Consider the following 27,762-nt stretch of genomic DNA (forward strand, 5'->3'; position numbering starts at 1 on the left):
ACACACTATTTATTTGTTTTTTATTTGTTGTCTGGCTCACTTCCCAACATAGAAGCATTGTAGAGAGGGATCTTGTGTGTCTTGTTCACTTTTCCTCTAGCATTCAGAAATAGTACCATAATAGACATATCTTAAACGTAATTGAATTAATGAAACATCTAGATTGGGGCTTGAGGTGTTTCTCAAAGGTAACTCAATCCTTGCTACAGTGTTTCTGGACCTTTCTGTATAATTTAAGTAATCTACACTGAAGCTCTGATGTATTTGCCATGGTGACAGAGTATAAATGCTACCACCTAGTCTTTAAGACATAAATTTAAATTTATGAATTTAAAGGCAATCAGTGAATCTTCCTTTGGTTATCCTGTGCTATGAACACTATTCCCAGTCCCACTCACATGATCTTAGTTTTGACTCTGAAAAACTTTACAATTTGAGGTTTTTATGTGAACCCTCTTCCTCTTCTCCAAGCTACATTCTTGGTTGCAGAGCTCAGAATTTCACATGGTAGCTTTTTCCAGTCAAAGGACCATGTGGTTAATGCATTATTCAGATAAAATGCCTTTTCCTAGGTCATATAACCATTTACAATATCTTGGGAGCTAAGTTGGATGAGATAATCAACTGTGGTTGTCGGTCACTCTACTACATTCCCCTAGATTGCCTTTCAAAGTGACCTTTTCCTTTTCCTCAAACCTCCTAATCTCTTCCTCTCAGCAGATGACTTTGTTTCATATTTCTTTGAGAAAACAGACACCATCCTTCAGGAACTCTCTCATCTTTTCACCACAAATTCATCTATTTATCTGATCCTCACTCACCCTTTCTTACCTTCCTTCCTACTACGGTTGATGAAGAGCCCTTATTCTTATCTAAGGTCAGCACCCACTTGTACTTTGTACCTATCTCATCTTCTAAAGGATTTTGATTCTGTGAGTGTCCCCATATTTAAGGCATGAGTTTCTAATCTTTACAGGGTTATTTCCATCAGCATGTAAATAAGCTCATCTATCATTTGTCTTGGGCCGGGGGAAACTCCAACTTCTTTATTTTCTAGTCTCCCTTTATAGCAAAAGTTCTTACAAGAATTGTCTATTAGTCATTGTCTTTGCTTTCTCACATTTTCTGCATAGCCCACTTCAATCAGACTTTCTTCCCCAACACTTCACCCCTATTTGCAAGGTCACTAATCACTTTCCGATTGCTAAATCCAGTGGTTATTTCTATGCTTTAATTTTATTTAGTTTTCCCCTGGGATATGTCCCAAATCTTCCTTCTTAAAATACTTTTTTGTTTCTTTTGCTTTTCCCTTGGATTCTGTTACACTATATATCTTGGAAATCCTGAAACATAGATTTTTGTAATATTGAGGCATTTCTCTCAGAAGAAACCTGTCTGGGAGTGAGGGAATCTGGACAGGGCAGGGAAAGCACCTGAATAAAGAGGTGGTTCCAGGAGAAATGTAGTCTTAGCACAATCCCTTCAGAGCTTTGGGGCATGCCCTGTAGCACAGAGGCAAAGGGGTTGGGCTGTTATGTCCTGGCATCTGTCATGGTCTAGCGGCTGTCTGGGAGGATGGAGCAGAGGCACGACATTCCAGGTAAAGCACTTCCTTGCAGTTAAGGGAAATTCTTCCAGGAAGGATGCAGGAGAAAGTCCTCACAGGATAAATTCATGGTAGCTGCAAATGGAGCACTGCTCAGCTATGGGATGCGGTGTACCAGTTGCTTTAAGTGGCCTATCTTTCCCTTCTACTTCAGCCACTCCTCAGTCACTTCCTCTGCTGGGCTCACATTCTAATCTCTTACAATCCCACATGATGCCTTTTACTTACTGAAGGCTCACAAATTGATTCTGTGTTCTTGATTACTCCGGAAAACCCTAGAATTACATTTACAACTCCTACCTGACATTGTCATTTAAAGATCTAAAAGGCTTCTTAATTTTAACTTGGATAAAACTAAACTCTTGATTCCTTGTCCCTCCTCCAAACCTGTCTTTGTCCCAGTTTCCCCATCTCAGGTGCTCAAGTTCCAAGGTTAGGTGTTATTCATGATCTTCTATTTATCTTACATCATACAACATTCTGGCTCTTCATCCAAAGTATATCCCAAACCCATCCACCTCTCTCCAGGTCCACCACCCACTACCTAGCTCAAGCCGTTGCCTCTTGCCCGCACCACTGCAGTATTGCCTCTGTGTTCTTTGTGTTTCACTTCTTGTTGCCCCTGCAGATTCTGCTGTACAGATGCCAGGATGATCCTGTTAAAACACATGTCAAATAATGTTACACATATGCTTAAAACCCTACAGTCATTTCTCACTGAACTTAGAGTAAAATCCCAACCCCTTACCCTGGTTTATGAAACCATATGTAATCTGGCCCAAGTATACCTTTCCAACCTCTTTTTTGGCTGAGTGTTCCTCTACCTACAGTGCTCAGCCACATCAGCTGCATCTCCTGGCCTCCTCAACCACACCAAGAATGTGCCTCTGTTGGGGTCTTTATTTTGACCATTTCTTCTTCCTTATTGTCACTCACATCTCAGTCTATATATCAACTTCTAAGACAGGTTCTCCTGATCAACCAATCGCTTTCTCCTCACTCTTTAAATTGTCTCTAGAACACTGAATACTGTCTGTTATTTTTGTATTAATTTGTTTAGCCATTTATAGTCATTGGATGGTTACTTTCTTACTGTGTAAGTGCCTTGAGGGCAAAGATGTTACATGTCTTATGCACCCAATGAATATTTTTTAATGAGTGAATAAATGAATGGCGACCCACCTGCTTTAAGATATATGTATTCACTTAGAATACATATTCTGTGCAGTTTAGACTGCATATTTAAAACTGTTTGTTTATGGATATATTTCTAAGCATCAAAAAAACCCACAAAAAAAAACAAAAACAAAACTAAAACTGAAACCCACCCTTCTTTACAGTCAAGATTGATTATAATCTGTGATTTCCTTTTGACATACGATGAAATCTAGTTACTATATACCTTCATATATCTGGGCCAGACCCTTATATTCTGTAAAAGACAATGACAAAAATATATCTAACTCATATGTAAGAACTTACCACATAACATGCAAAATGAGCACTATACAGTATATACCCTCAGAAATACACAGAAAAGCATTGATAGTGTGGGAAATTACAAGCTGTTTCTTGTTTACTTTAAAAATATATGTTACCATCCCTTTTTTTAGGTGATAATTCACCATGAGTCTCACACTTCTGCACATTCTGTAAACAGAGGCACTGACTGGCTTTGTTTTGGACCAGTTTTTCCAGTATAATTACATAGCAGACAGCCTTGGAGATTAGAAATAGTATCTCCCTCTCGACCGAAGGGCATAGTTACTGCCCATTATAAAAGATTCAGGGTCCCTAAACTCATTGTTCCTGTTCAGTAACACAGCCTACTTCACATCTAGGTATCTCTTTGTGTTCTTTGCATTTTCATTGCAAAAATAGTAATATTCTGGACACTGCTATTGCTCTAAGTAATAAACGGTCCCTTTTATCTTTCCCAGGGGTCTCATGTTTTCTACCAGCATTCACGAAACTGTGGCAGGTTCACTTGTTATCTTGTAAACTGGGTAAAATCTTGGACCTTTCACAATACCTGACACATTCTTGCATATCTCGCCAGTCCTCATGGAGATTTTCTTGGGCTCTCAGTACTACTAGACTGCTGTGCATGTTTCACTGAATTTAGGCAAAAGAATGAAATCTACCTCGTTTTGGGAGAGACTTCAAATAGTCACTTTCATAGGCAAATAATGGATCCCCAGAGATGACCACAACTAATCCCCCGATCCTCTGAATGTGTTAGGTTATATGACAAAGGGGAATTAGGGTGCAGCTAGAAGTAAGGTGGATAGTCAGCTAACCTGGAGAATGGGAGGTTACCCTAGATTATCCAGGTGGACCCAGTGTAATTATGAGGGTTTTTAAATGTGGAAGAGTCAGCATTAGTGTGATGTGATTTGAAAAAGACTTAACCAGCCACTACTGACCTTAAAGGTGAAAGTGGGGCATATAAGCCAGGGAATGGAGGCCGACTCTAAAAGTTAGGAAAGGCAAGCAAACAGATCATCTCCTGGAGTTTCTAGAAATGAACACCTTCTTGATTTTAGTCAGTGAGACTGTTTCTGATTTCTGATCTCCAGAAATATAAGATAAATTTGTCTTGTTCTAAGCCACAAAATTTGTGGTAATTTTTTATAGCAGTTGTGGGAAACCAATACAGTTGCAGACTCTGGATAAAATAGCTACATGAATGTATTTTAACTTCACATTTACAATAGAGGAAGACCTCCAACATGGTAGTAGATGTATTATACTATTATAAATTAGGATAAAGGTAATTCTCAGACAAAAGCACATATGCAAGTGAAACCTTTACCATGAATTCGTAGGATGAGAAATTTCATTTTAATATCAACGTATATTTCTTTGTATTAATTTAAATCATTGTCTTATATCCATAACAAGTACTAGGTGACATTTAAATATAAATGGCTTAAATTTTCTTCTTAATTTTTTTGGTTTTATGTAAATTCATTAGTTTGTTAAAACTTCCAAGATTCCTTTTATTTGGCCTTACTATTAAAATTCTAAAGTATGCAATTGGTAATTAAACCTGAATAGTAAATTATGTTTGGGAGTAAAATAAAAGACTCTTTATATTTTGGAAAGTACAATTAGATTTTACAAAGAATATTACTATATTTTTGGGAACAATCCTGTATCACTGATTTATTGGATTACAACATCAAGGAGGAACTTTTTAACTCCCCTTATGTGGAGTTCTTCCTGGGCCTGACCAATCTGTTCTCTGTAGGACAGATAACTGTAGGGTAGATCTTATCTACCCTCATTATACCATTTCAATAGTTTCTTTTCTAAATTTTGTGATCATACAGAGTGACATCAAAGTTAAAGGCCCTCCTGAGGCTGTATACATGTAATAGAGTGGTCTTATTGGCCTACATGAGATAGCTCCTTTGGGAATAGTATGTCAGGAGGACCTCAGATCTTTGGCTCTGTTTCTGTTTTCAGTAACTTAGTTCCTTTGCTGAGTGTTTAATAGTTTGATTCTATAGGTCACAAGGTTCGGATACTCTTAAGTTGCTCAAGTGATTTATAAATGAATCATCCGTTGTGGTTTTACATATCCTTGGGATGGTTTGTAATATAATTTTAATGAACTTAACTGCTCTAATTAAAAATTAAATTGTGTTTTAATTAACAAAGTGAGCATGAAGCTCAAATGAACTTTATTTATAAAGATAATTTTAGGTATAAGTGAAATAATTGTTTAAAATATTTTGAAATTTTCTTAGGTTACATAGATATGAGCAAGGGGGCTTAAATTATTTCTTTTTTTCATTTGAAGTTGGATAATATATGAGTCTATTAAACCTCTATATGTTTGCAGTTGACAACACTAAATCTGGGAAACAACCTTTTAGAAGAAGTTCCGGAAGAGATGAAATATCTTACATCTCTGAAGAATCTCCATTTATCTGGAAATAGGATCTGCAGATTTGCACCTGGAGCCTGTGGTAATTTAGTCAACAAGGAGCAACATTATAGCATCAAATTTAATCTCTCATATTTAATAATATGAGACTGAAATGAAAAAGAATTTTGCATGTTTAGTCTTTTTTTTGTGGGAGGTATTTACATACTACTCTTGAAATATAGGAGGAGACAGCAATTTTTTTAAAAGTATTGTATCATATGTTTATTTACATGTAGACCTAAGAAAATAAGTAAGCATCAGTGTTAATGAATTTTCCTCTTTGTAGAATCAGTATAAAGTCAGATCGTGAATCTGGGGACTCTTTTCCCGAGCCAGAGATAATTCTATTGGAAAGTCAAATCAAGTAAAGCTCTACCGTAGCTCTGTTCTTTTCACTTTTTATTCTGTCTTAGATATTAAGTTACACTTTTTGATCAAGATACTAAATTTAAATCAATTTGGGGAGAATTTTAAAGAAAATATATGAGATCCAATAAGTAGCATTTTTTTCTTTCTTTTTCCCATTAAATAATAATTTCTCCATTCAAGATGATGCTATTCTTATTTAATATTCCTAGAGTGGGCTTAAGGACAAATGTATGACAAAGTGGTCTAGATGGCTTTTACAGCTTTATCAACTAATGCAAGGTACTTCACTTTCTGTGTTGGTCCTTAGTAGTAAAACTAGATAAATATTATAAAATTTATAACTTTCTATGAACTTTTGAGGCACGGGTGCTATACATAATCATTTTCATCTTCACACAGAGTTTATTAACCGCATTACCGCATGCAGCAATAAATTAGGGGTTATATTTGGCAAATAACACAAGTAGACTCTAGTATTGTCTTTTTAAAGGTACTTTAAACTCTTACATCATATATCTTGGAAAAATATTCTTTTCCAAAATAATAGATGTAACAAACAATTATTGATACTTGAACACATTATATATGCAAAGCCGTAGACCAGAATTCAGTTACAAATTTACCTTGGAAGAAAACAGTTTACACTAAAAGAGTTAAGGTCATGCAAATCAATAGATAATAATATTTTATGACCTATACTGAGGGGACAAATGTAAGTGCAACCTGATATACATAAACAATATTGAACATACTAATTTATACTAATTAAGGCTCTATAAGGAATTTTTTATCATGTTGCCTTTAAATTTGAGGTAAGTTAGGTATATATATGTCTGTGTCTATATCTATAAAGATATATTTTATATATGTATATAAAAATTTTTTGGAGTGCTCTTGAATGTCTTCAGTGTCTATATTTCTTTTTAAAAATAATTGTTTTTTTAATTGACAGATAACAATTTTACATACTCATGGAGTACATAGTGATATTTTGATACATATAATGTATAGTGATCAGATCAGGGTAATTGGCATAGCTATCATTTCAAACACTTATCATTTCTTTTAGTTGGGAACATTCTTGATTTGGGGTTGTTGAACTTTGAAAATCCCATGTGATTGACCTAAGTTATGTTCTATGTCAGGTCCTGATGATTCAAGGTCAGAAGTAGTTTGATGTCGGGGAGTTTAATGCTGCCCAGCATGGGTCTGAACAACCTTGTTGCATTACATGACCCTGTTTCCCTGACCAGAGCAGATTGATCAGGGCTGGAGTTGTGTTCCAAGCTAAGCTTGTCATATTTTCTCTTTCTTGGGAATTGTGATAGAGTCTAAAACAGTTTGATTGGTTTGAGATAATTACATGACCTTAGGCAGAGGTTGCAAACCGGTAGCCCCTGGGCTGAATCTGGTTCATAAATAAGTTGATTCTATTTTGTCGGCCTTTACAAATCTTTGAATTAGGTGCTCATGTTTTCAAATCAGGAGAGTTCACATAGAAGCCTGGATCTCTGGCTCTTTTTAAATATCTGTTTTAAAAAAGAAAGATTTAGCAACACTGCAGTTGCATTCCCATGTGACAATTACCAGAGCTGGCAATGGTGGTGGCCCTGTCTGACATGGCATGGGATTATCATTTTGATTTCTGTGGACAAGTGAGTTTGAAAGCGCTGTCTTCCCTGTCTGTGAACATTCAAATTCAGAAGTTGTAATATGGTTATGAGTACATAGAAAAATAGAGCAAACATGTTCAAAAGAGAGAATGGAGGGAGGAAAGACAGTGCGAGTAAGATATTATAAATACGAAAATGAGAGAAGCTGTAATGAAGAACTAAACTATATTTTCTGCAGAGATATTCAGACAGTAGATTCTTAGGATCTGGGTGCCTTTTAGCTTCTGATTCCTGTTTGTGATGAGCCTAGTTGCATCCTCATTCCTCAGGCACAATGATCTGAGTTAGATCTGTAACTTTGTGATAAATCACTCCTTTTTGCTTTAGCTAGTTTAAGAGGGTTTCTGTTACCGCCACCAAAAGAGCCTTGGCCAAGGCAAGAACCAGAAGGAAAATAAAGGTATGTAGAAAAGTAGAAAGTGACTAACAGATGGCTAAAGTGACTAAAATTATTTTTCTAACAGATGGCTTACAAAATTTAATCCTGCTTAATCTGAACAACAATCATCTTATGCAGCTTCCTCAAGAAGTCAGCAGGTAATTTTGTTTATAGCAAGACTTGGTTAACAATCACGCCCCTCCTCTATCCCCACCCTGGTCATTTGAAAGCATTATGCCTAGCAACAAGTCCCTGTGGGATTTGAGGCAAGCCACTAATTTTAAGCAGATGATTCTTTAAACACTTTGGAGAAATGAGAAACAGCATGACTTGGTAATCTTCAGTGTAAACATTGGCCTTTGAAACATAAAGTTCTAAAGCTGATGGTCTCATTGATTTCCCAGCTCCGAGGTTCTTGGAGCTTGAATAGCCACAGAATTGGGCACATTAAATGTTATTTCGCATGTGTATTGTAAACCATTTTGAGCTTGATGGAAAGGGTAATATAAAAACGAAGGATTTAAAACTGCGATGTCATTTTCGTTTTTAAAAACCCCACATTCTATTGTCATTAACCAAAAAAAAAAAAAAAAAAAAAAATAAAAGCTGTTTTTCCTTATCCTGCACATCTGCACAGACAGAATGCCTTTCTGGAGCCAGCTGAGAGCCTTGTCCTTCTGTAGGCAAAACATGCTCTTGGGCTTTTCCTCTGACAGATGGAGAGAGAACTCCGTTCAGGTTTACTTTGGAGACTCCCTTTATTGCCTGTTGAGCAGAAACAGATGTATCATAGAGCAAGAGCATCCAGAGTTTTAAAAGAGAATACAAAACTTTGAACAGTCCTCAACACGGAGCTCTCTGCAGCACCTAACATCTATTCCAATTTACTTGTCTGTACCTCTAGCCAATGCATTAGTTTTTTCCAAATATATTTTTATAAGGAAAGCAGTATTTTAAGTCAGAGCAACTAGAAAAGAATTGAATCAATCTAATTTCTATAGAAGATAAATATTTGCAGCAATGAAAATGCCATGCTAATAGTTGTCTGCTTGTTTTTCTATTAATTCAGCTTATCAATCGATTTATATATTGATGATTATATAATTTAAAAAATCCCTTGGGAGATCTCATGAATGAGGTTCAGGGCATATCTCTGTGCAACTAGATGTATGCCTTTGGGCAAGTAAGTTAACTGCTTTGAACTGCTGCTTTCTCATCTCTAAAGAAAGAATTTTGAATAGATGAACCTCAAAGTTTTTGCAGCTATAACTTGTTATGATTTCACAATTTCATACACTTATCTCTGTTTGTAATACAAATTACGATATTCAAGGAATCATGTAAATCTGAGGGAGTATCTTAAAAAGATGAAAGAATGCTTTCACTGAAAAAAGTAGGGTTGCAAAGTGTATAGGTCTATTCTGTTTTATAGTTAACTCTGGGTTGTCTGTATTCTGGCCGTATCCTAGATATTGACTAATTGATCATCTCTCTAAGCAGAATTCCATTTTCAGAGCCGGGGAAAGTTTCTTCACCTTCCTATATCTTAACATCTTCATCTGCAAAATGAGGATGATGATAGTGTTTTCTTCATTGGATTGTTTTGATGGTTAAGCGAATTCATACAATGTATTTAGGGTTGAGCCTGGGACATAAAAGGTATTAGGGTTGAGTAAATGCTCAACTGATGTTAGCTTTTATTATTATTGGTAATTATTTTTATTCTAGCTTCTTTCCATTTCCTTTGTTCACTCATTTCCAGAGACAAAAGAATGACTTCTTAGTGGATTTGGGCGAAGCATTGAGCACGTGTAGTTTGACATTCTCCTCTTGCCCTGCCATGAAGTAAGCAGCAGCCTCAGCAGGAAAGGCTGTGAAGGGGTGGAATATTTAATACAGAGGAGGGCTAGGAGGGACTCAGATTGATCATGTCAGCTCTGTGCTGATGTTTAATTTCCTTCTCTCTAAATCCTATATCTTATTTCTCAATTTATTTAGAACTTAGGAGAGGGAAAAAGGAGTTTTGATTTTTGGCTTGTTTAAACTACAGAACATCAGTTCATGGACTTGGAGTCAAATTTGGGCAGGTAAGAGTTTTACACCAAACAACTCTGTCATGGGCAGCACTGCACAGGCACAGGAGGAGGACAGCATGGGCATCCTGGTGACAGAATGAGTCTGGAAGACAGTGAGAGAGAGAGAGCAAGGGAGTAAGTCGGCAGGCTCAGTTCTTTCTCCAAATTTGTCCATCAGTGAAGTTGTTCTTCAATCTCCTGGGGAAGGCAGATGTCCGGGAGAAGCTGCAAGTGTATCTCCTGTAGATGTTCTTTGGAAAAGTAGAACATCTCCCTGCTTTGTGGAAACAGGAACAATGGCAGATGTTTGTTTCTCTCCCTCCTCTTTACTGACACAAATGAATGATGGACAAATGAACAATAGGATCTGAGCTCATTTTATTGCCTTGAAATAACAAAAAAGATGAAAAGCCAACTCTCATGATATAGTAAATCAGATATAATAAAAATAATGATTATAAAAATGATTAATTAGGAAAATTCCCCCTTTCCCCGCAGGACCTGCTCCACACATTTTCACTCCGTTTCAGTGCTGAGTTGTCCTTCTTTGACCTTTTATACTGCAAAGAACTTCACTTCCTGTTTTCCTGAGAAATTTGAGCTCCCTCAATTCCCTTCTTTCCAGCCTCTTTCTCTCCATTGTTCTATTTCTTTCCTCTCTCTCTTACTTCCTTGTTATCTCTCTCTAAAGTGTCCTGTATATATTGCTTTTGCTTCCTGTGTAACACGTTGTAAAATCTCTTCTGTCTTTTCCATTCTTTTTTTAAAATTTTTATTATACTTTAAGTTCTAGTGTACATGTGCACAATGTGCAGGTTTGTTACATATGTATACATGTGCCATGTTGGTGTGCTGCACCCATTAACTCATCATTTACATTAGGTATATCTCCTAATGCTATTCCTCTTCCCTCTTGCCACCCCACGACAGGCCCTGGTGTGTGATGTTCCCATTCCTATGTCCAAGTGTTCTCATTGTTCAGTTCCCAGCTATGAGTGAGAACATGCAGTGTTTGGTTTTCTGTTCTTGCAATAGTTTGCGGAGAATGATGGTTTGCAGCTGCATCCATGTCCCTGCAAAAGACATGAACTCATCCTTTTTTATGGCTGCATAGTATTCCATGGTGTATATGTGCCACATTTTCTTAATCCAGTCTGTCATTGATGGACATTTGGGTTAGTTCCAAGTCTTTGCTATTGTGAATAGTGCTGAAATAAGCATACGTGTGCTTGTGTCTTTATAGCAGCATGATTTATAATCCTTTGGGTATATACCCAGTAATGGGATGGCTGGGTCAAATGGTATTTCTAGTTCTAGATCCTTGAGGAATTGCCACACTGTCTTCCACAATGGTTGAACTAGTTTACAGTCCCACCAACAGTGTAAAAGTTTTCCTATTTCTCCACATCCTCTCCAGCACCTGTTGTTTCCTGACTTTTTAATGATTGCCATGCTAACTGGTGTGAGATGGTATCTCATTATGGTTTTGATTTGCATTTCTCTGATGGCGAGTGATGATGAGCTTTTTTTCATGTGTCTGTTGGCTTCATAAATATCTTCTTTTGAGAAGTGTCTGTTCATATCCTTTGCCCACTTTTTGATGAGGTTGTTTGTTTTTTTCTTGTAAATTTGTTTGAGTTCTTTGTAGGTTCTGGATATTAGCCCTTTGTCAGATGAGTAGATTGCAAAAATTTTCTCCCATTCTGTAGGTTGCCTGTTCACTCTGATGGTAGTTTCTTTTGCTGTGCAGAAGCTCTTTAGTTTAATTAGATCCCATTTGTCAATTCTGGCTTTTGTTGCCATTGCTTTTGGTGTTTTAGACATGAAGTCCTTGCCCATGCCTATGTCCTGAATGGTATTGCCTAGATTTTCTTCTAGGGTTTTTATGGTTTTAGGTCTAACATTTAAGTCTCTAATCCATCTTAAATTAATTTTTGTATAAGGTGTAAGGAAGGGATCCAGTTTCAGCTATTTACATATGGCTAGCCAGTTTTCCCAGCACCATTTATTAAATAGGGAATCCTTTCCCCATTTCTTGTTTTTATCAAGTTTGTCAAAGATCAGATGGTTGTAGATGTGTGGTATTATTTCTGAGGGCTCTGTTCTGTTCCATTGGTTTGTGTATCTGTTTTGGTGCCACCTCCATTAAGCTACCAATGACTTTCTTCACAGAATTGGAAAAAACTACTTTAAAGTTCATATGGAACCAAAAAAGAGCCTGCATTGCCAAGACAATCCTAAGCCAAAAGAACAAAGCTGGAGGCATCACGCTACCTGACTTCAAACTATACTACAAGGCTACAGTAACCAAAACTGTCTTCTCCATTCTACCGTAGATCATTTTCAAAAGTCGTTACTGTCCTTTACATAGTCAAATATAATGACCTTTTTTTCCTGCTGAATAAAAATTGCATAAAGCTATTCAATGCATTTTGGCAAACATACACACACCAATAACATGTAAAACATTTTCTTCAGCCCAGAAATTTCCTCATGCACCCTTCCAGTGAATTCTTACCTCTCATAAGCAATCAATATTCTGATTTCTGTCTTCTTTACAAATTAGTTTTACCATTCCTAGAACTAAATAAGTGGAATCATATAGTATATATGTTTTTGTGTCTGTCTTCTTTTGCTTAGCATATTTTTTGAGACTCACATAACTGTTGCATTTATTAGTTCATTGGGTTTTTTTTGTTGTTGTTGTTTGTTTGTTTATTTATTTTTTTGAGACAGAGTCTGGCCCTACTCACCCAGGATGGAGTGCAATGAAGCCATCTCAGCTCACTGCAACCTCTGCCTCCTAGGTTCAAGTGATTCTCCTGCCTCAGCCTCCCGAGTAGCTGGTATTACAGGTGCCTGCCACCACACCCAGCTAATTTTTGTATTTTTAGTAGAGATGGGGTTTCACCATTTCGGCTAGGCTGGTCTTGAACTCCGGACCTCAAGTGATCTGCCTGCCTTGGCCTCCCAGTGTTGGGACTACAAGCATGAGCCACCGTGCCTGGCAGTTTTTGTTTATTCTGAGTAGCATTTCATTGCGGGAATATGCCCTAAATTATTCGTCCTTTCTCCTATTGATGTACACTTGGGTTATTTCCAGTTTAGAGCTATTATGAATTAAGTTACAATAAACATTATTGTATACATCTTTTTGTAAACATGTTTAATTTCATTTTCATTTAAATTTCTAGGAGTAAAATGGAAATTTATTTCTCATAGTTCTGTAAGTTGGGAAGTGAAGATCAAGGTGCTGGCAGATGTGATGTCTGGTGAGAGTGTACTTCCTGGTTCATAGAGTGCCACCTTTCTCACTGTGTCCTCACATGGTAGAAGGGGCAAGGAGCTCTCTGGGGCCTTTTTTGAGGACATTAATTACATTTATGAGGTTTACCCTCTCATCATGACCTAATCATCTCCCAAAGGCCCTGTCTCGTAATACCATCACATTGGAGATTATATTTTAACATAGGAATTTTGAAGAGACACAAATATTCAGACCATAGCACTATCATTTCTCCAATAGTATACGATCTTGATTGCTGCAGCTGCATTGTAAGTTTTGAAATAAGGTAATGTGAGTCTTTTGATTTTATTCTTTATAATAGTTTGGCTATTCTAGGCCCTTTGAATTTCCATATACATTTTAAAATTGATTTGTCTTTCTTTTTTTTTTTTTTAACATGGGGTCTCACTATGTTTCCCAGGCTGGTCTTAAACTCCTGGGCTCAAGCAATCCTTCCATCTTCTTCTCCCAAAATTATGGGTTTACAGCCATGAGCCACAGCACCCAGCCCGAGTCAAGTCTTATACAAAAAAAGCTGTCAAAATTTTTATTTGGATCTATTATTGAATCTATAGATCAATATTAAAAAGTTGGTATCTTAGCAATATTTTTCTTTTCTATTCCTGAATATAATGTATCTCTACTTTTATTTAGAGCCCCTTGACATTCTCTCAGTCATGATTTATAGTTTTCAGTGTAGAGGTCCCTCATGTCTTTTGTTATATGTACTCTTAACTATTTCATGAAGGGTTTTTTATACATTACTATAAATGGAAATCTTAAACTTTTATTTTCCAATTGTTTGTGGCTACAATATGGAGATCCAATAGATTTTTTAAATATTGACTTGGTAGTTTGTGACTCTGTGTTAGTTCTACTAGTTTTGTTTGTTAGTTTGGATTATCTTTCTTTAACATTTAAACTTTTGACCATGTCTTCAATTTTGAAATGTTCTTCTCTCCCACCTTCAGAGATTCCTTGCTAATCTGGTTCTTCTTCTACTTCTCTGTTCATAACTTTGCTGGGTGCCTTTAATTTTTAATGGTCAGTTGTTTATATTTCTCAAGAATCTTTCTATTGGCTTCCTTTCTTTTCTCTCTGCCCATTTTCTTTTGTTGTTTTTCCTATCAGTCCCATGTATTCATATGGCTTCTACTATGTATTGAGAAATCTATAGAATCCTCAAAATTCCCTTTGCTAGCACTGATGACTTCCTAACCTCCAGTCTCCCATTTTCAACGACCTAAAAATTTAGTTCCCTCATTCTTACATTACTTCAATCTTAACACACTTCAACCTTGAGATCATTATATGTTTTCACTCTTAGCTTTTCAAACAGACACACCTGCATTAGAATTTTGACATTGTTACCTACCAGATAAGTAACTTGGGAAATTTATTTACTGCCTGTAATGCTTTATTTTCCTCAGTTTTAAAATAAGAGTAGTAATTCCAACCACAGAGTTTTGTTGATGATTAAATTTAATGCACAGGCATGTAGTTGTTTTTAGTAATGTTAATTCCCTTCTGCTTCCTTATTCATAATATATTTTCTTAGCTTACTATTCTCTCTTATTGCCCTATTTTATAAGTTCTTTTATTCAGGGCTAAATTCAAAATGTCAACTCTTTAGAAAAATTTGCAATATGCTTCAGGAACCATATCTGCAATTACAGAATCGAATTTCCTTAACCTTTTTCTCCTTAGCCAGTGGTATTTGCTGTTCTCAGTTTATGGCTCTATTTAATATCTCCTTCTAAACCATGACATCCAAAAGGGCAGAATTTGTGGCTGATTCATCTTTGAACTTTCACAGCAATTGAGCAGTACTCATATCTATTTGGTACTAGGTATATTTATGTCTATGTATGCTTATGCATGTACTTGTATCGATCTGTATACATAGGTGGGTCCATGTTCTCCTTGACCTCTAGCTTTCCCTTGGATATGACCAATGTATATGTATAAAGAAAGGAAATAGAATTTTGTGTTTCTTAAATCTAGGTTTTGATTACCTAACATACTTTTAACGTAAGCCATCTGATTACAAAAGTTCTTTAAAAATTAAATTTCAGCAAAAACTTTTTATACTTACGATTCACAATAGTTACAAACACTTGACTGAAGAAAGCTCAGATGAGCTACAAAAAATAAACTTACACATGGCTTCTGCTAAGTTGGGCCTATATAGTGGACTCTGTTATTCTTGTGAGTTTCATTCATATACTTTGGTGTTTGTTTTTTTTTTAGATTAAAAAGTCTTACTTATATGAGTATAAATTATAATCGACTAGTCAGCATTCCTAGAGAACTTTGTTTTCTTAAGAATCTTGTTGAACTTCAACTTAACTACAATCAGCTGATATGCATACCTGAAGAGATTAAGTTCTTGAAGAAGCTTCAGAAATTTTTGCTAGCCAGAAACAACATTGGAGTTTTGCCAGAGGTGAGCAAAACATGGAACCACACCACTTTGTTGTTGGAGAAGAACTCAACATGGTGGGAGGTGGTTATAGATTAGATTTGGGTATCTGAGTATAAGCCACCACTTGCTTTCCCTCAGATTAAATGTAGTCAGTTCCCAAATCCCTATGACAGAGGAAGGCTATAATTTGAATTATCCCACATAGCTAGGGCTACCAGATTTAGTAAATACAAATATAGAATGCTCACTGAAATTTGAATTCCAGACAAGCAATGATTAAATATTTTTGCTGTATGTTGCAAATATTTCATGGAATAGACTTAAAAACGTATTTATTGTTTGTCTGGTATTTCTTTTCTTTTCTTTTCTTCTTTTTTTTTTTTTTTTTTTGAGACAGAGTCTCATTCTGTTGCCTAGGCTAGAGTGCAGTGGCACGATCTCTGCTCATTGCAACCTCCACATCCCAGGTTCAAGTGATTCTCCTGCCTCACCCTCCTGAGTAGCTGGGATTACAGGAAGACACCACCATGCCCAGCTAATTTTTATAATTTAATAGAGACGAGTCTTCACTATGTTGGTCAGGCTGGTCTCGAACTCCTGACCTCGTGATCTGCCCACCTCGGCATCCCAAAGTGCTGGGATTATAGGCGTGAGCCACCGTGCCAAGCCTTGATATTTCAATTTAAGTGAGTATTATATATTTTATCTGGTAACCATGTATACAGAACAAAATACAAGTTCATTTTGGCTTTGGAATGTATACTGGCTCTCCTCATTTTTTCCTTCATATTCACTCTCTTTCCTGCCTTCTGCTTGGGAGACTGAGCTGTGTGGACAGCAGTGAACTCCTTTGTCCTCTGGTTTCCTCTTGGATATGGCAGATGAGATGCACTAGCGAGAAGTGACAGGGCAGGAGGATAGCGAGTAGTTGATGGTATTCAACTACTTGAATTGTGGGTTGGCTGTGTGCCTTTCTGGAAGGCCACAACTAGTGAACTAATAACATACTTACATGGGTAGATAGATAGATAGATAGACAGACAACAGGATAGATAACAGGGGATTTATTAGGGGAATTGGCACACATAATTATGGAGACTGAGAAGTCCTATAGCAGGCTATCTGCAAGCTGAAGACCCTGGAGTGCTGGTAGTGTGACTGAGTCCAACTCTGAAAGCCTCAGAACCAGGGAAGCCAACGGTGTAATTCTCAGTTGGAGGTCAAAGGCCTGATTACCGGGAGGTTGTGGTGGTGGCTGGAGGGGAGGGGTACTGGTGTAAATCTTAGAGTCTAAAGGCTGGAGAGCCCAGAGTTCTGAGGTCCAAGGGAAGAAGAAGAAGTGTCCCAGCTCCAGAAGAGAGAGGAAATCACTTTTTTTCATCGAAGTCACTAACTGACAGGATGGTGCCCAGCAATACTGAATATATCTTTCCTACTCCTACTGACTCACACACCCATCTCCTCTAGAAACAACCTCACACAGACACACCCAAAATAAAGCTTTACCAGCATTCTAGGTATTCCTTAATCCAGTCAAGTTGGCACCTAAAATTAACCATCACACTAGACTTCTTGTAGTTCTATCCCAAACAACTGTTTGCTGTTAATGGAACATCATTTTTTCCAAAGAACTCAAAGAATCTCAGTTTAAACTTCACTTTTTCCAGGAAGCCTTTCCTGACCTCCTATACCAAATTTTCCACATGTCACTGTTTCCTTAACCCTTCATAACACTTCTCATTCTCATAGCACAACTTTGCCCTTGCCTATTTGTGAGTTTTTAAACCTTCATTGAATACTTGTGAGGGGTATACACATGCAAAGATTAGAACAAGACAGCAACAAATATTAACAGCAATAATAGTGGCAGTCATGGCAGCAAAAATGAACAAATGAAAATGAAAGCGTCCACAGCATTGGAAGTAATGCTATGAAGTGTTTTCAAGTAGGGTGGGAAACCCTTATATCATAACATGAGATACTAAAGGAACACATTGGAGTCTGAAAATCTCTGCAGCTAATACAATACAAAGGAGAGTATCATGGCAATGGAAGATTATGTAGGACTTGAGAACTCCCTTCAAGGATTTGCTGCCTAGCTGTAGGGAAGGGGATTGCAGACAGCCTCTAGCTGTTAGCTCTTTCAGGGTCTGCCTTAGCTGCAGAGAGCCTCTTTTCTTGCCCAAGGTCATGCTCTTCCTAAAGCATTCTGCATCTTGTGACCTAACAAGGGAGGGATATAAAGGCTTGGTCATTTCTGCCTGATAGAGAAGAATTTGCATGGGCAATAGCCCTCTGGAGCTCCCCACCCACCTGAACAAGATTCTATTGTGTCTGAATCCCACCTCAACTTCCCTGTCTGCTCAGTCCTGCTTCCTGACCCTGCCTTTTACAGGGGTGATCCCTAATAAACATTTAGCACCCCAAATTCCATCTCAGCATCTGCTTCCAGAGAATGAAACCTGAGATAACATGTGATAAAACTGAAGAGGAAGAGTACTGGCATGACTAAAGAAGCATATCGTCTCCCTAGGGAGAGGTATGATCATCAATATATGAGTGACATTTTAGAAATATCACTATAAGTGGTTGGGACTGTTTAGTAAGTCATACCTCTATTTTTCAATTTTTAAGTTTTTTTTTTTTAATGTATCCACTTAAAAAGAATTACTACTTATCCTTTGCTTGCTAGTAGAAATACCGGAACCCAGATGCATTATAACAACCGTGTGGTTACTATGGTAATGAGCAGTCACATTTGGCATGTAGATAGAGGCAGTAACAGATCTTCTTTCTTTTATAAGGAAAGGGTTGTGTTAGCACAGGGCTAAGTAAAAGGTAGATGCTTAATAAATCCTGGTGGAATTTTTAATAGAGACAATATTCCAGGATTACATCTGTTTTCTGTTTCTCAAAGTCTTTCTATTTTTAATAATTGACAATGTCTACTGAGTGCTCACTACATAGTAGGCCTTTAGTAAGCACTTTCAGATTCGTAACTCATTTAATTAATTCAACAACCATATGACTTAAGGGCTTCTATTAGCATTTGCATTTCACAAATGAAGAAATTGAAGTACAAAGAAATTAAGAAATTTGCCCATAGTTATAGTACCTGCCAGAGGTGAGATTTGAATCTAGAAGTAGTGTAACTCACAGTGGCCATGTTACGTTGCCCCAGAGTGGTCAGAGGAAATGAAGAATTCAAAGATATCTGGCAGTCCAGGATATGGGGATCTGCTTGGGAAGATGTACTGAAGAATTGGTCGGTACAGTGATTAGAAAGATGGCCGCCTTCGTCATGTTGGAGCTTTAAAAAAATTTATGATTTTCCTTATGATTTTAAATATTAGATTAAAAAAACTCTCTCTCTTCTGTTTTCTGACACAGGAACTTTGTGATCTTAAAAAACTAAGAATCCTAGATATAGCTGGAAATATTATTCAGATATTTCCATCAGGAGTAAGTAGAGTCAACTTTCATTATAACTGAAAAATAATGTTGTTTATGCTAGTGGGAATAGAAAAAATATGGGCAGACAGTAAACTCTGTAGTAACTGGTAAATTATACAAATGACTCAAAGATTTGCTTTTAGAATTTGAAAACCTGTTCTCTCCTGTTTCTTTCTTTTTTTTTTTTTTTTTTTTTTTTTTTTTTTTTTTTTTTTTTTTTTGAGGCGGAGTCTCGCTCTGTCGCCGGGCTGGAGTGCAGTGGCCGGATCTCAGCTCACTGCAAGCTCCGCCTCCCGGGTTTACGCCATTCTCCTGCCTCAGCCTCCCGAGTAGCTGGGACTACAGGCGCCCGCCACCTCGCCCGGCTAGTTTTTGTATTTTTTAGTAGAGACGGGGTTTCACTGTGTTAGCCAGGATGGTCTCGATCTCCTGACCTCGTGATCCGCCCGTCTCGGCCTCCCAAAGTGCTGGGATTACAGGCTTGAGCCACCGCGCCCGGCCCCTGTTTCTTTCTTTGTGCTCTGTGCCTGCTGAACTTGTTTGAACTAAGTGAACTCTGATTGCTATCATAAATATTTTAATATATCAGCTATGATTAAATTTTTTGGTTATTATATACTGTTTTGGTCACCTCTGACTTTTTGAAAATATTACTTTCCAGAGCATAAATTTTTATCCCTTGTAATTAATCCAAGGGTGACACTTTTATTAGTTGTTTTTAGGCCATAAACAATGAAAAATGCACTTTCTTTCTCATTTGAAAATGAATTTTGACCTCATTTTATTTCAAATACAGAGAAACCATTTGTCTTGGCAACTGCTAACTTTTGAGAAAGAAATGTCAGTTTTCCTATTGCATTTTTATATCCAATTGAACATGCTTAAACATTCATGGTAATAATGAGAAGTCCATCTATCCAGAAGGTATTCGATGAATAGTTGTTGACCCATTAATTATTTTTCCTGATTTATCCACTCTAAATTGAGGTTTCAGTCTTTTTCTACCTCCTAGAGCAATATTTTACACTGAAGGTAATTCAAATACAAAAAAATGAGTGTAAAGTCTGTGTTTTAGAAAAAAGTATACAGTTTTTAAATTGTGGCAAAATATACACAGCATAAAGTTTACCATTTTGATTATTTTTACTTGTATAGTCCACAGTACTAAGTACTTTCACATTGTTGCACAACCATTGGCATCATCCATCTCTAGAACCTGTTCATCTTCTCCAACTAAAACTCTGTATCCATTCAACTCTAACTCCCCATTCCCTTTGTACACCTATTTTAGAAGTTCCTATAAATACTTTGAAATATGATATTTTCCCCCTCCATGGCAACCACAAATCTACTATAGGTCTCTGAATTTGACTACTCTGGGTACCTAGAGTACCTAGAGTAAGTGGAACCAGATATTTGTCCTTTTACCACTGACTTATTTCACTTAGTAAAATATGACTAACATTAATTTACCTTATAGCATATGTCAGAGTTTCCTTCCTTTTTAAGGCTGAATAATATTCAGTTGTATATATATATAGACCACATTTTGTCTGTCCACAGGTATCTGCCCACCTGTGGAACCTTGGGCTGTTTTCCCATTTTGGCTATTGCTGCTATGAACATGGGTATACAAATATTTGTTCTTTATCTGCTTTCAGATCCTCTGGGAATATACTTAGATGAAATTGTTGAATCATATGATAAATCTATGTTTAATTTTTTGAGGAATCACCACAGTGTTTCAAAAAATGTGTAGATTTGAATGTTTAGTAAAAATTGGCTATTGTTAATATTGACCTTGAAAATGCAACATGGTTTTATTTACCCTCTGTGTCTTAATTTGACTCTCTGTGTCCTGTGATGCCTCCCTGACTTCCAAAGCAGGCTTCTGGTGCCACTTTTTCTATGGTACCCCTGGTGCCACTGCTACTTCTATGGTACCTTCTGTTGCCACTTTTTCTATGGTGTTTCTTTGGTATGCTTGAGCAACATAATGGAGTAATTCATTTCAAGTCTTTCTCGCTTTTGGATGGTAAGCTTCCAGAGAAAGAATACTCTTTTTTTCCTCTATACCTGCAGTGTCTTGAATTTTAACTCAATACATATTTGTTAAAGAAACAAATCTAACTAACATTCTTAAACTTCATTTATTTTTCACCTTAGTAGTGTGTTAATTGACTGTTTCTTCTATGAAGTGATTCTGTACTTAACAATTTTGATAAAACATAATTACTTAGATCTCAATAATTTGGAGCAATTTTGACAGATTTGAGTTGGTTTCATCTGTGTAGTACTTATTTCAGAAATTTCTATAAACACTCTAACGTAAGATGATCTGCAAACTCATCTGAGCTTTGGTCCAACCATTTCAAATTATTTTGGTTCAACTGATTCAAAATCAAAGTTTCCCACATTAAAAATATGGCACAATTGGTGGACCTAGAGGATAAATGACCGACTCTAGGTCACACTATGATTATCAATGAAAGAGAGTTTAATGGTAGAGAACATTCAAAACAAGCCATACTTTTTGTGAAACAGAGTAGTGTAGAAATGAATAACATAGACTTTGGAGTCATATACACATAGGTTTAAAGCACTAATTTCCTATTTTCTAAATTTGTAATCTCAAACAAGTTACTTAATTTCTAAGAGCTGCTATTTCTTCATCTATATAATGACAATATTAAAACCACTAACCTCATAAGGTTGTTATGTCAAGCAGTGACTATGAAGCATTTTGTGCATAGTTGGTTTCTAGGAATGGAAACTATTACATGTTTTGTATAAAATATATACCAATAGTGAAATACGAATAAGTAATATATAATTATAGCAATCATCTGGTCTCTACTGGTGATAATAGGAAGCATTAACCTTGTGAAGTACATTTTTAAACACTTTTAAAACTATGAGAATATTCAAACATACATAAAAAACAGACAGAAAAGCAAAATAAAGCTCTGTGTACCTGTTACTTTTAAGTGTATTCTTAAAGATTTGAAACCGCATTGTGCATAAGTGCCTTTGAGTAGTTTATTTTGCTGCTTTATAACTACTTTTTAAAATAAGTATTCATTTAAGAGTGTTTTGCTATTTTATGATTTAAATAAATTTGGTGTACAAGTTAGAAAATGCAATTTTTTTAGAACAGTTTTTTTTCTTTGAAATTCACATGGCATTTGAACATTTGAAACTGTATTTTCTTTTTTTCATTCTTTTGAAATGAATTTATTTATACACAAAAGTGAGTCATTTAAAGAAAACATTAAGTAAATGGTGGCACAGGCAGCATGCAGCCCATCATGGTGCTATTTTGTAGTTATGGTGAAAATCATCAAAGAGGTGAATGGCTGATGTTTGGAAAACTCTGCTAGGCTATTCATTCTGGGTGGTTGGACTGCCTGAGGGAGAGGTCAGGGTCTGCTTGAACTGGGCATTCTTGGTGGGGGAAGCAGCATGTAGGGATTAGTGTGAACGTGTTAGGAAGGGTGGGAAGCTCGTATGACATGGTGCAGGGTACTGGGGTGATACAGAGGCCTTCCTCCGAGGTCAGGCTATGGACTTTGACTCCCAGGGGGAGAATCCAGGGGCGGATGCATTGCAGGGAAGTGACAGCAGGCCAGTGTTTATCAGAAGGCTGGAGCCACCGCTAGTAGAGATAGTGCTGTCCGGCAGGCAGGGCCCCAGGCCTCCCATCGTGAACTCTTTCCGTTCCTCCCCAGCTTAGGTGCAGAGCCACGAATCCTAATTTTCACCAGGACTTTTGTATAAGAATGTACATTAAATTGAAATTTACAGTAAAAAAATGGGACTATTATAAATATTTGTTCATATGTGTTGGATTAAAAGAGTTTCTGTGTTATTTAGTTATTAAGAAAAAATCTGGCATGACCACATAGAGAATGAATTGTTTCAGAAATGGCCAGGTATGGTGACTCACGGCTGCAATCCCAGCATTTTGGGAGGCTGTTGTGGGAGGATTGCTTTTGATTCCAGGAGTTTGAGATCAGCCTGGACAACATGGTGAAACCCCTATCTCTACAAAACAAACAAACCACCAAAAAAATTAGCTGAGTGTGGTGGCACACCCTGTGGTCCCAGTTCCTTGAGGTGAAAATATCGCTCAAGCCTGGGAGGTAGAGGTTGCAGGAAGCTGAGATGGTACTCCAGCCTGGGCAACACAGTGAGACCCTGTCTTAAAAAAAAAAAAAAAAAAAAAGTCTTGGTTCTCTTATGAACATGTAGTCAAATCTGCTACAGAGAGACTTTAGTTTCTTTCTTTATCTCTTTTTTCCTTTCCTTTATTTTAACTTAAAAAAATTAAAAATTAAAAATTTTATAAGTTGTACAACTTCTGCATTCTTCTTAAAATGTCAAGCAAAACAATAGTATGGAATCAAAAGTTTCGGCCGGGCGTGGTGGCTCACGCCTGTAATCCCAGCACTTTGGGAGGCAAGGCAGGTGGATCACAAGGTCAGCAGATCGAGACCATCCTGGCTAACACAGTGAAACCCTGACTCTACTAAAAATACAAAAAAATCAGCAGAGCATGGGCAGGTGCCTGTAGTCCCAGCTACCCGGGAGGCTGAGGCAGGAGAATGAGGGGAACCCGGGAGGCAGAGCTTGCAGTGAGCCCAGATAGTGCCACTGCACTCCAGCCTGGGAGACAGAGTGTGACTCCGTCTCAAAAAAAAGAAAGCTTCCATTCCAGGACCTCTTCATGTGTGTTTTTAGAAAAGTCTGTTAAAACAGTTTTTTCACACGATACTCTGTCTGGAATGGTTTTATTATATTTAATTGCCCAGTATGATTTTTCTTTTTAAAAAAGTACCATCTGGCCAGGCGCAGTGGCTTACACCTGTAATCCAAGCACTCTGAGAGGCCGAGGCAGGCTATCACCTCAGGTCGGGAGTTTGCAACCAGCCTAACCAACATGGAGAAACTCTGTCTCTACTAAAAATACAAAACTAGCTGGACGTGGTGGCGCATGTCTGTAATCTCAGTTACTCAGGAGGCTGAGGCAAGAGAATCGCTTGAACCCAGAACGCAGAGGTTGCAGTGAGCCAAGATCATCATGCCATTGCACTCCAACTTGGGCAACAAAAGCGAAACTTGGTCTCAAAAAAAGAAAAAGGACTATCCAAGTATTCTCCATAAGGCGTTATCAATATATCAATAGCAGAAAGATCAGCGAGAGAAAGCAAAACTCTGGGGGCTATTTTGATCTGATCTATCATTGCACAATTTTAGAACGTTCTCAGTTTTCTCATATACAATTTTTTGATACCTAATTCCTGTCAGAGACATACCAAATTATTTATTGTGTTAGTTTGCAAGTATCCTCAGCTTCTTGAATGAATGGGTATTAAGATTTAAGATGTTGTCTTCATTTATCCTTTTGTAAGTAGCATTTTTCTGGTAATTCATTCATTGTAGAAAATAAGTAAATAAATATAGGAAGAGTAAAATGTAAGGTGTCTTTAAGTTTACCTTCCAGAGATAACACTTTATTGTTTTCTTCAAGAATCTCATTTTTATATTCTCATTTAAAAAACTTCAATGTATGCTGCATAAAGAAATACGTGTCTTACTTTGTCATTTTCACTTAACATTATATATTAAGCACTTTCCTTAAATGAATATTCTTCAATATGTGATTTTTAATCATTGGGTATTCTTCTACCTTTTCTTTATCATATGTTCACTTTTTCTGACATTTTTATTTATTGCTGGAATTAGAATTGGAGTTTGAATGAACAAGCCTTTGACAGCAAGGATGATCTGAAATAAAATGTCTTTATTTGTATCTGTCTTTGAGAGAATAACATATCTGAAGTATGGCCTTTAGTGGACACCGGGCAATCTATGGCAACACTGTCAGTTGTTCAGTTAGTGCAGGAAATGGTAATGCTTATTTTATTGGTTTCCTGAAGCTGCTATAGCAAAATATCACAAACTGGGGCTTAAAGGACATGTCTTTATTTTCTCTTCTTAGAAGGATACCAGTCCTTGGATTGTGGCCCACTCTAATCCAGTTATGACCTCACTTTAACTAGTTAACATCTGCAAAGACTCTGTTTCCAAATAAAGTCACATTCTGAGGTTCAGGGTGGATATGAATCTTGGAGGACACTATCTAACCCATTATACTTTGATAGAACATTGAGTTTATTACTCTATTTAGAATCTGCAAGGGCAATTGATATAAACTTCCTTGATGAGGTTTATGAGACATTCCAATTCCATAAACAATTACTGAGTATCTTCTCTGTAGCCAAGCTCTCTTCTAATATGGGGAAGCAAGTGAAGAAATATGAATGGTGCTGTATAGAAACTTTGGAATTTGTATTTGAAGAAATCTCTAAACATTGAAGTGGAACCTGGCGATATCATAAGAACAAGATAAATATGTGATTTTTAATGATGGACAGAAATTTAAAATTAGAAAAATCAAAGAAACTGGCATGAATTAGCTTGAACAAAGATAAAAGTCAGGTAGGTGGTAATTTCATTGTTGAGTTCAAAATACTAAGGGGAAAGTGACCTGTTGCCTTCATAACTTTTGGTGATGGGGAAAGAAAAAGCATTATTATTTGCTGTGGAAGGGTTTTGGATAGGCTATCATCGTGGGATTTCTGGGAAGAAAGGATTACTAATATCTTTCTTTAGGTCAGAAAACTCAGTCTCTGAAGTAGTTGTGATACAGTCTTCTCAACAGAAAACAAAGTAAATTATTGAAATTTTATGGTTCCTTTGAAACAGATTTTTATTTAATCTTTTAGTCACAGGTCTTCTTTCTCTAGCTCCTCTTTCCCTCAGGAGCCCAGTTATTTTTCAAACTGCAATCATTTGAAGAAAAAGATGACCTGACAAAAGTGAGAAAAAGTTTTAATGATCATCACCAGGGAACATCATGAGGTTTGTGTTTGATATGAAGTTTATAACAAAATATCATATATAAAACATTGCAGACCAAATAGAAAACTTCGCATTTCAATAAGCTCTTAGTTAGAATCCTCCGTTAGGAATCTAACAACCTGTACCATTATGACTACTTTTCAAATTCACAAATAGTGTTCAGAGTTATCTTTCTGGATGAATACTTTGCCATTATCTAAAAATTTGCAAGTTATCAAATCTGTTTGTTATTGAATATTTCCTTGAAGAAGAGAGATTTGGTATTATTATTCCTGTTTGGCGCTGAGGATATTGAGGCTCCAGAGTAGTTTGTCTGCAGCAGTGACCCTCAAACTTGAATGTGCATCAGAATCACCTGGATGCCTTCTTAAAACCCAGAAGGCTAGGCCCTCCTTCTAGGATTTCTGAGTCAGTAGATTGGGGATCCCACGGGTTTGCATTTGTATTATGTTCTTGGGTAACGCTGATGCTGTAAGTCCAGGAACTACACTTGGAAAACCATTGGCCTGAATGATGGAACAGTGGCAGAGCTTGAACTTGCACTCAAGACTTTTGGCTACACTCTCAGGACTCCTCCTGTCTCTGAGGAATCCATTCTTGTCTCAGGTTGGAGCAATCTCTGTCATGCTATACAAATAAGGCATTTCTTTGAGCTCACTGGGAGTTTGGGTTCTGAGAATTTCACTGTGTCCTTGACTAAAATGATACTCAGGGAACATTCTTTGGACAATAGAATTCTTGTATACTTTGAAAAATATTTCACATAGAAACTAGGATTTTGGTATGTGAACACAAGGAATGCCTATATAGTTGGAGGCTGAGTTTTATATGTTGTTTAATTCAGTTAGCCTTACTTCTTTTTAGCCACACTGTGGATGTACTTGGTGCATATATGCCATTGACAAAACTTCTTAAACATTTATTCATCAGCCAATCTAAAATTGGAGAGATTTTTTAGCATGTGAATTTAACACTAAATTTTGTTTTGGAAAAATTTGGGGAAGGCCAAATCTTTATCATGTTACTTTCATTTCTGAGTTTTGCCTTTTTAAAGTTCACCCTTTGCATTGGGTGATTGTAGTTTGGAAGTGAAACTCAAGTGTAGCTAAAACATTTACAAGGATACAGATAAATGTGGCAGCTTACAAGAAAGTGCTTTGCTAAGAGTAGACACTTAAGAAATGTGCTTAAAAAGATGTAAATTATACCCAATGCTACATTTTCCACAGGCACTACTTTCTTTCAGTTTCAAATTCATGATATTAACATTCATGTGAATCTGTAGCTTCCATAAACACATTCTGTGTCAGAGTTAAGAATCTTAAGTATTTGTATATCCCTAAGGTTTGTAGGCACATACTGTTTTTATAAGAAAAAATATATATATAAAGTGGGAAAGCCTCATGCAATGTTGTCGTGAGAAAAAGTATGGTTGGACTATTTATGTGAAATCATAGTTATAGCACCTATTCCATTGCATCAATTCCCCTTTTATCCTTCAAGAATTCTTTAGAGTTATCATAAATAAAATCTGAGAATACTGAAAGCAATTTCCTCTTTTACAGTATGAGAAACACAGGAGGAAAAAAATGGAAAGAACTTTCCCAGAAACACAAATCATTTGAATAATGAGGA

At 36.8% G+C, this 27,762-nt stretch overlaps 1 protein-coding gene across 1 annotated transcript in view; it reads left to right on the top strand.

The window, feature by feature from the left end:
• Positions 1–27,762, top strand: part of LRRC69 (leucine rich repeat containing 69) — a 132,561-nt gene that overhangs the window by 40,906 nt on the left and 63,893 nt on the right. The window contains exons 4-7 of the mRNA XM_033203669.1: positions 5,457–5,583; positions 8,050–8,122; positions 15,576–15,771; positions 19,141–19,212. Coding sequence (XP_033059560.1) covers positions 5,457–5,583; positions 8,050–8,122; positions 15,576–15,771; positions 19,141–19,212 — 468 coding nt within the window. The remainder of the gene's footprint in view (positions 1–5,456; positions 5,584–8,049; positions 8,123–15,575; positions 15,772–19,140; positions 19,213–27,762) is intronic.

The sequence above is a fragment of the Trachypithecus francoisi genome, unplaced genomic scaffold (genome assembly GCF_009764315.1).
Source record: "Trachypithecus francoisi isolate TF-2019V2 unplaced genomic scaffold, Tfra_2.0 Lachesis_group7, whole genome shotgun sequence".
In the NCBI taxonomy this organism is placed as follows: domain Eukaryota; kingdom Metazoa; phylum Chordata; class Mammalia; order Primates; family Cercopithecidae; genus Trachypithecus; species Trachypithecus francoisi.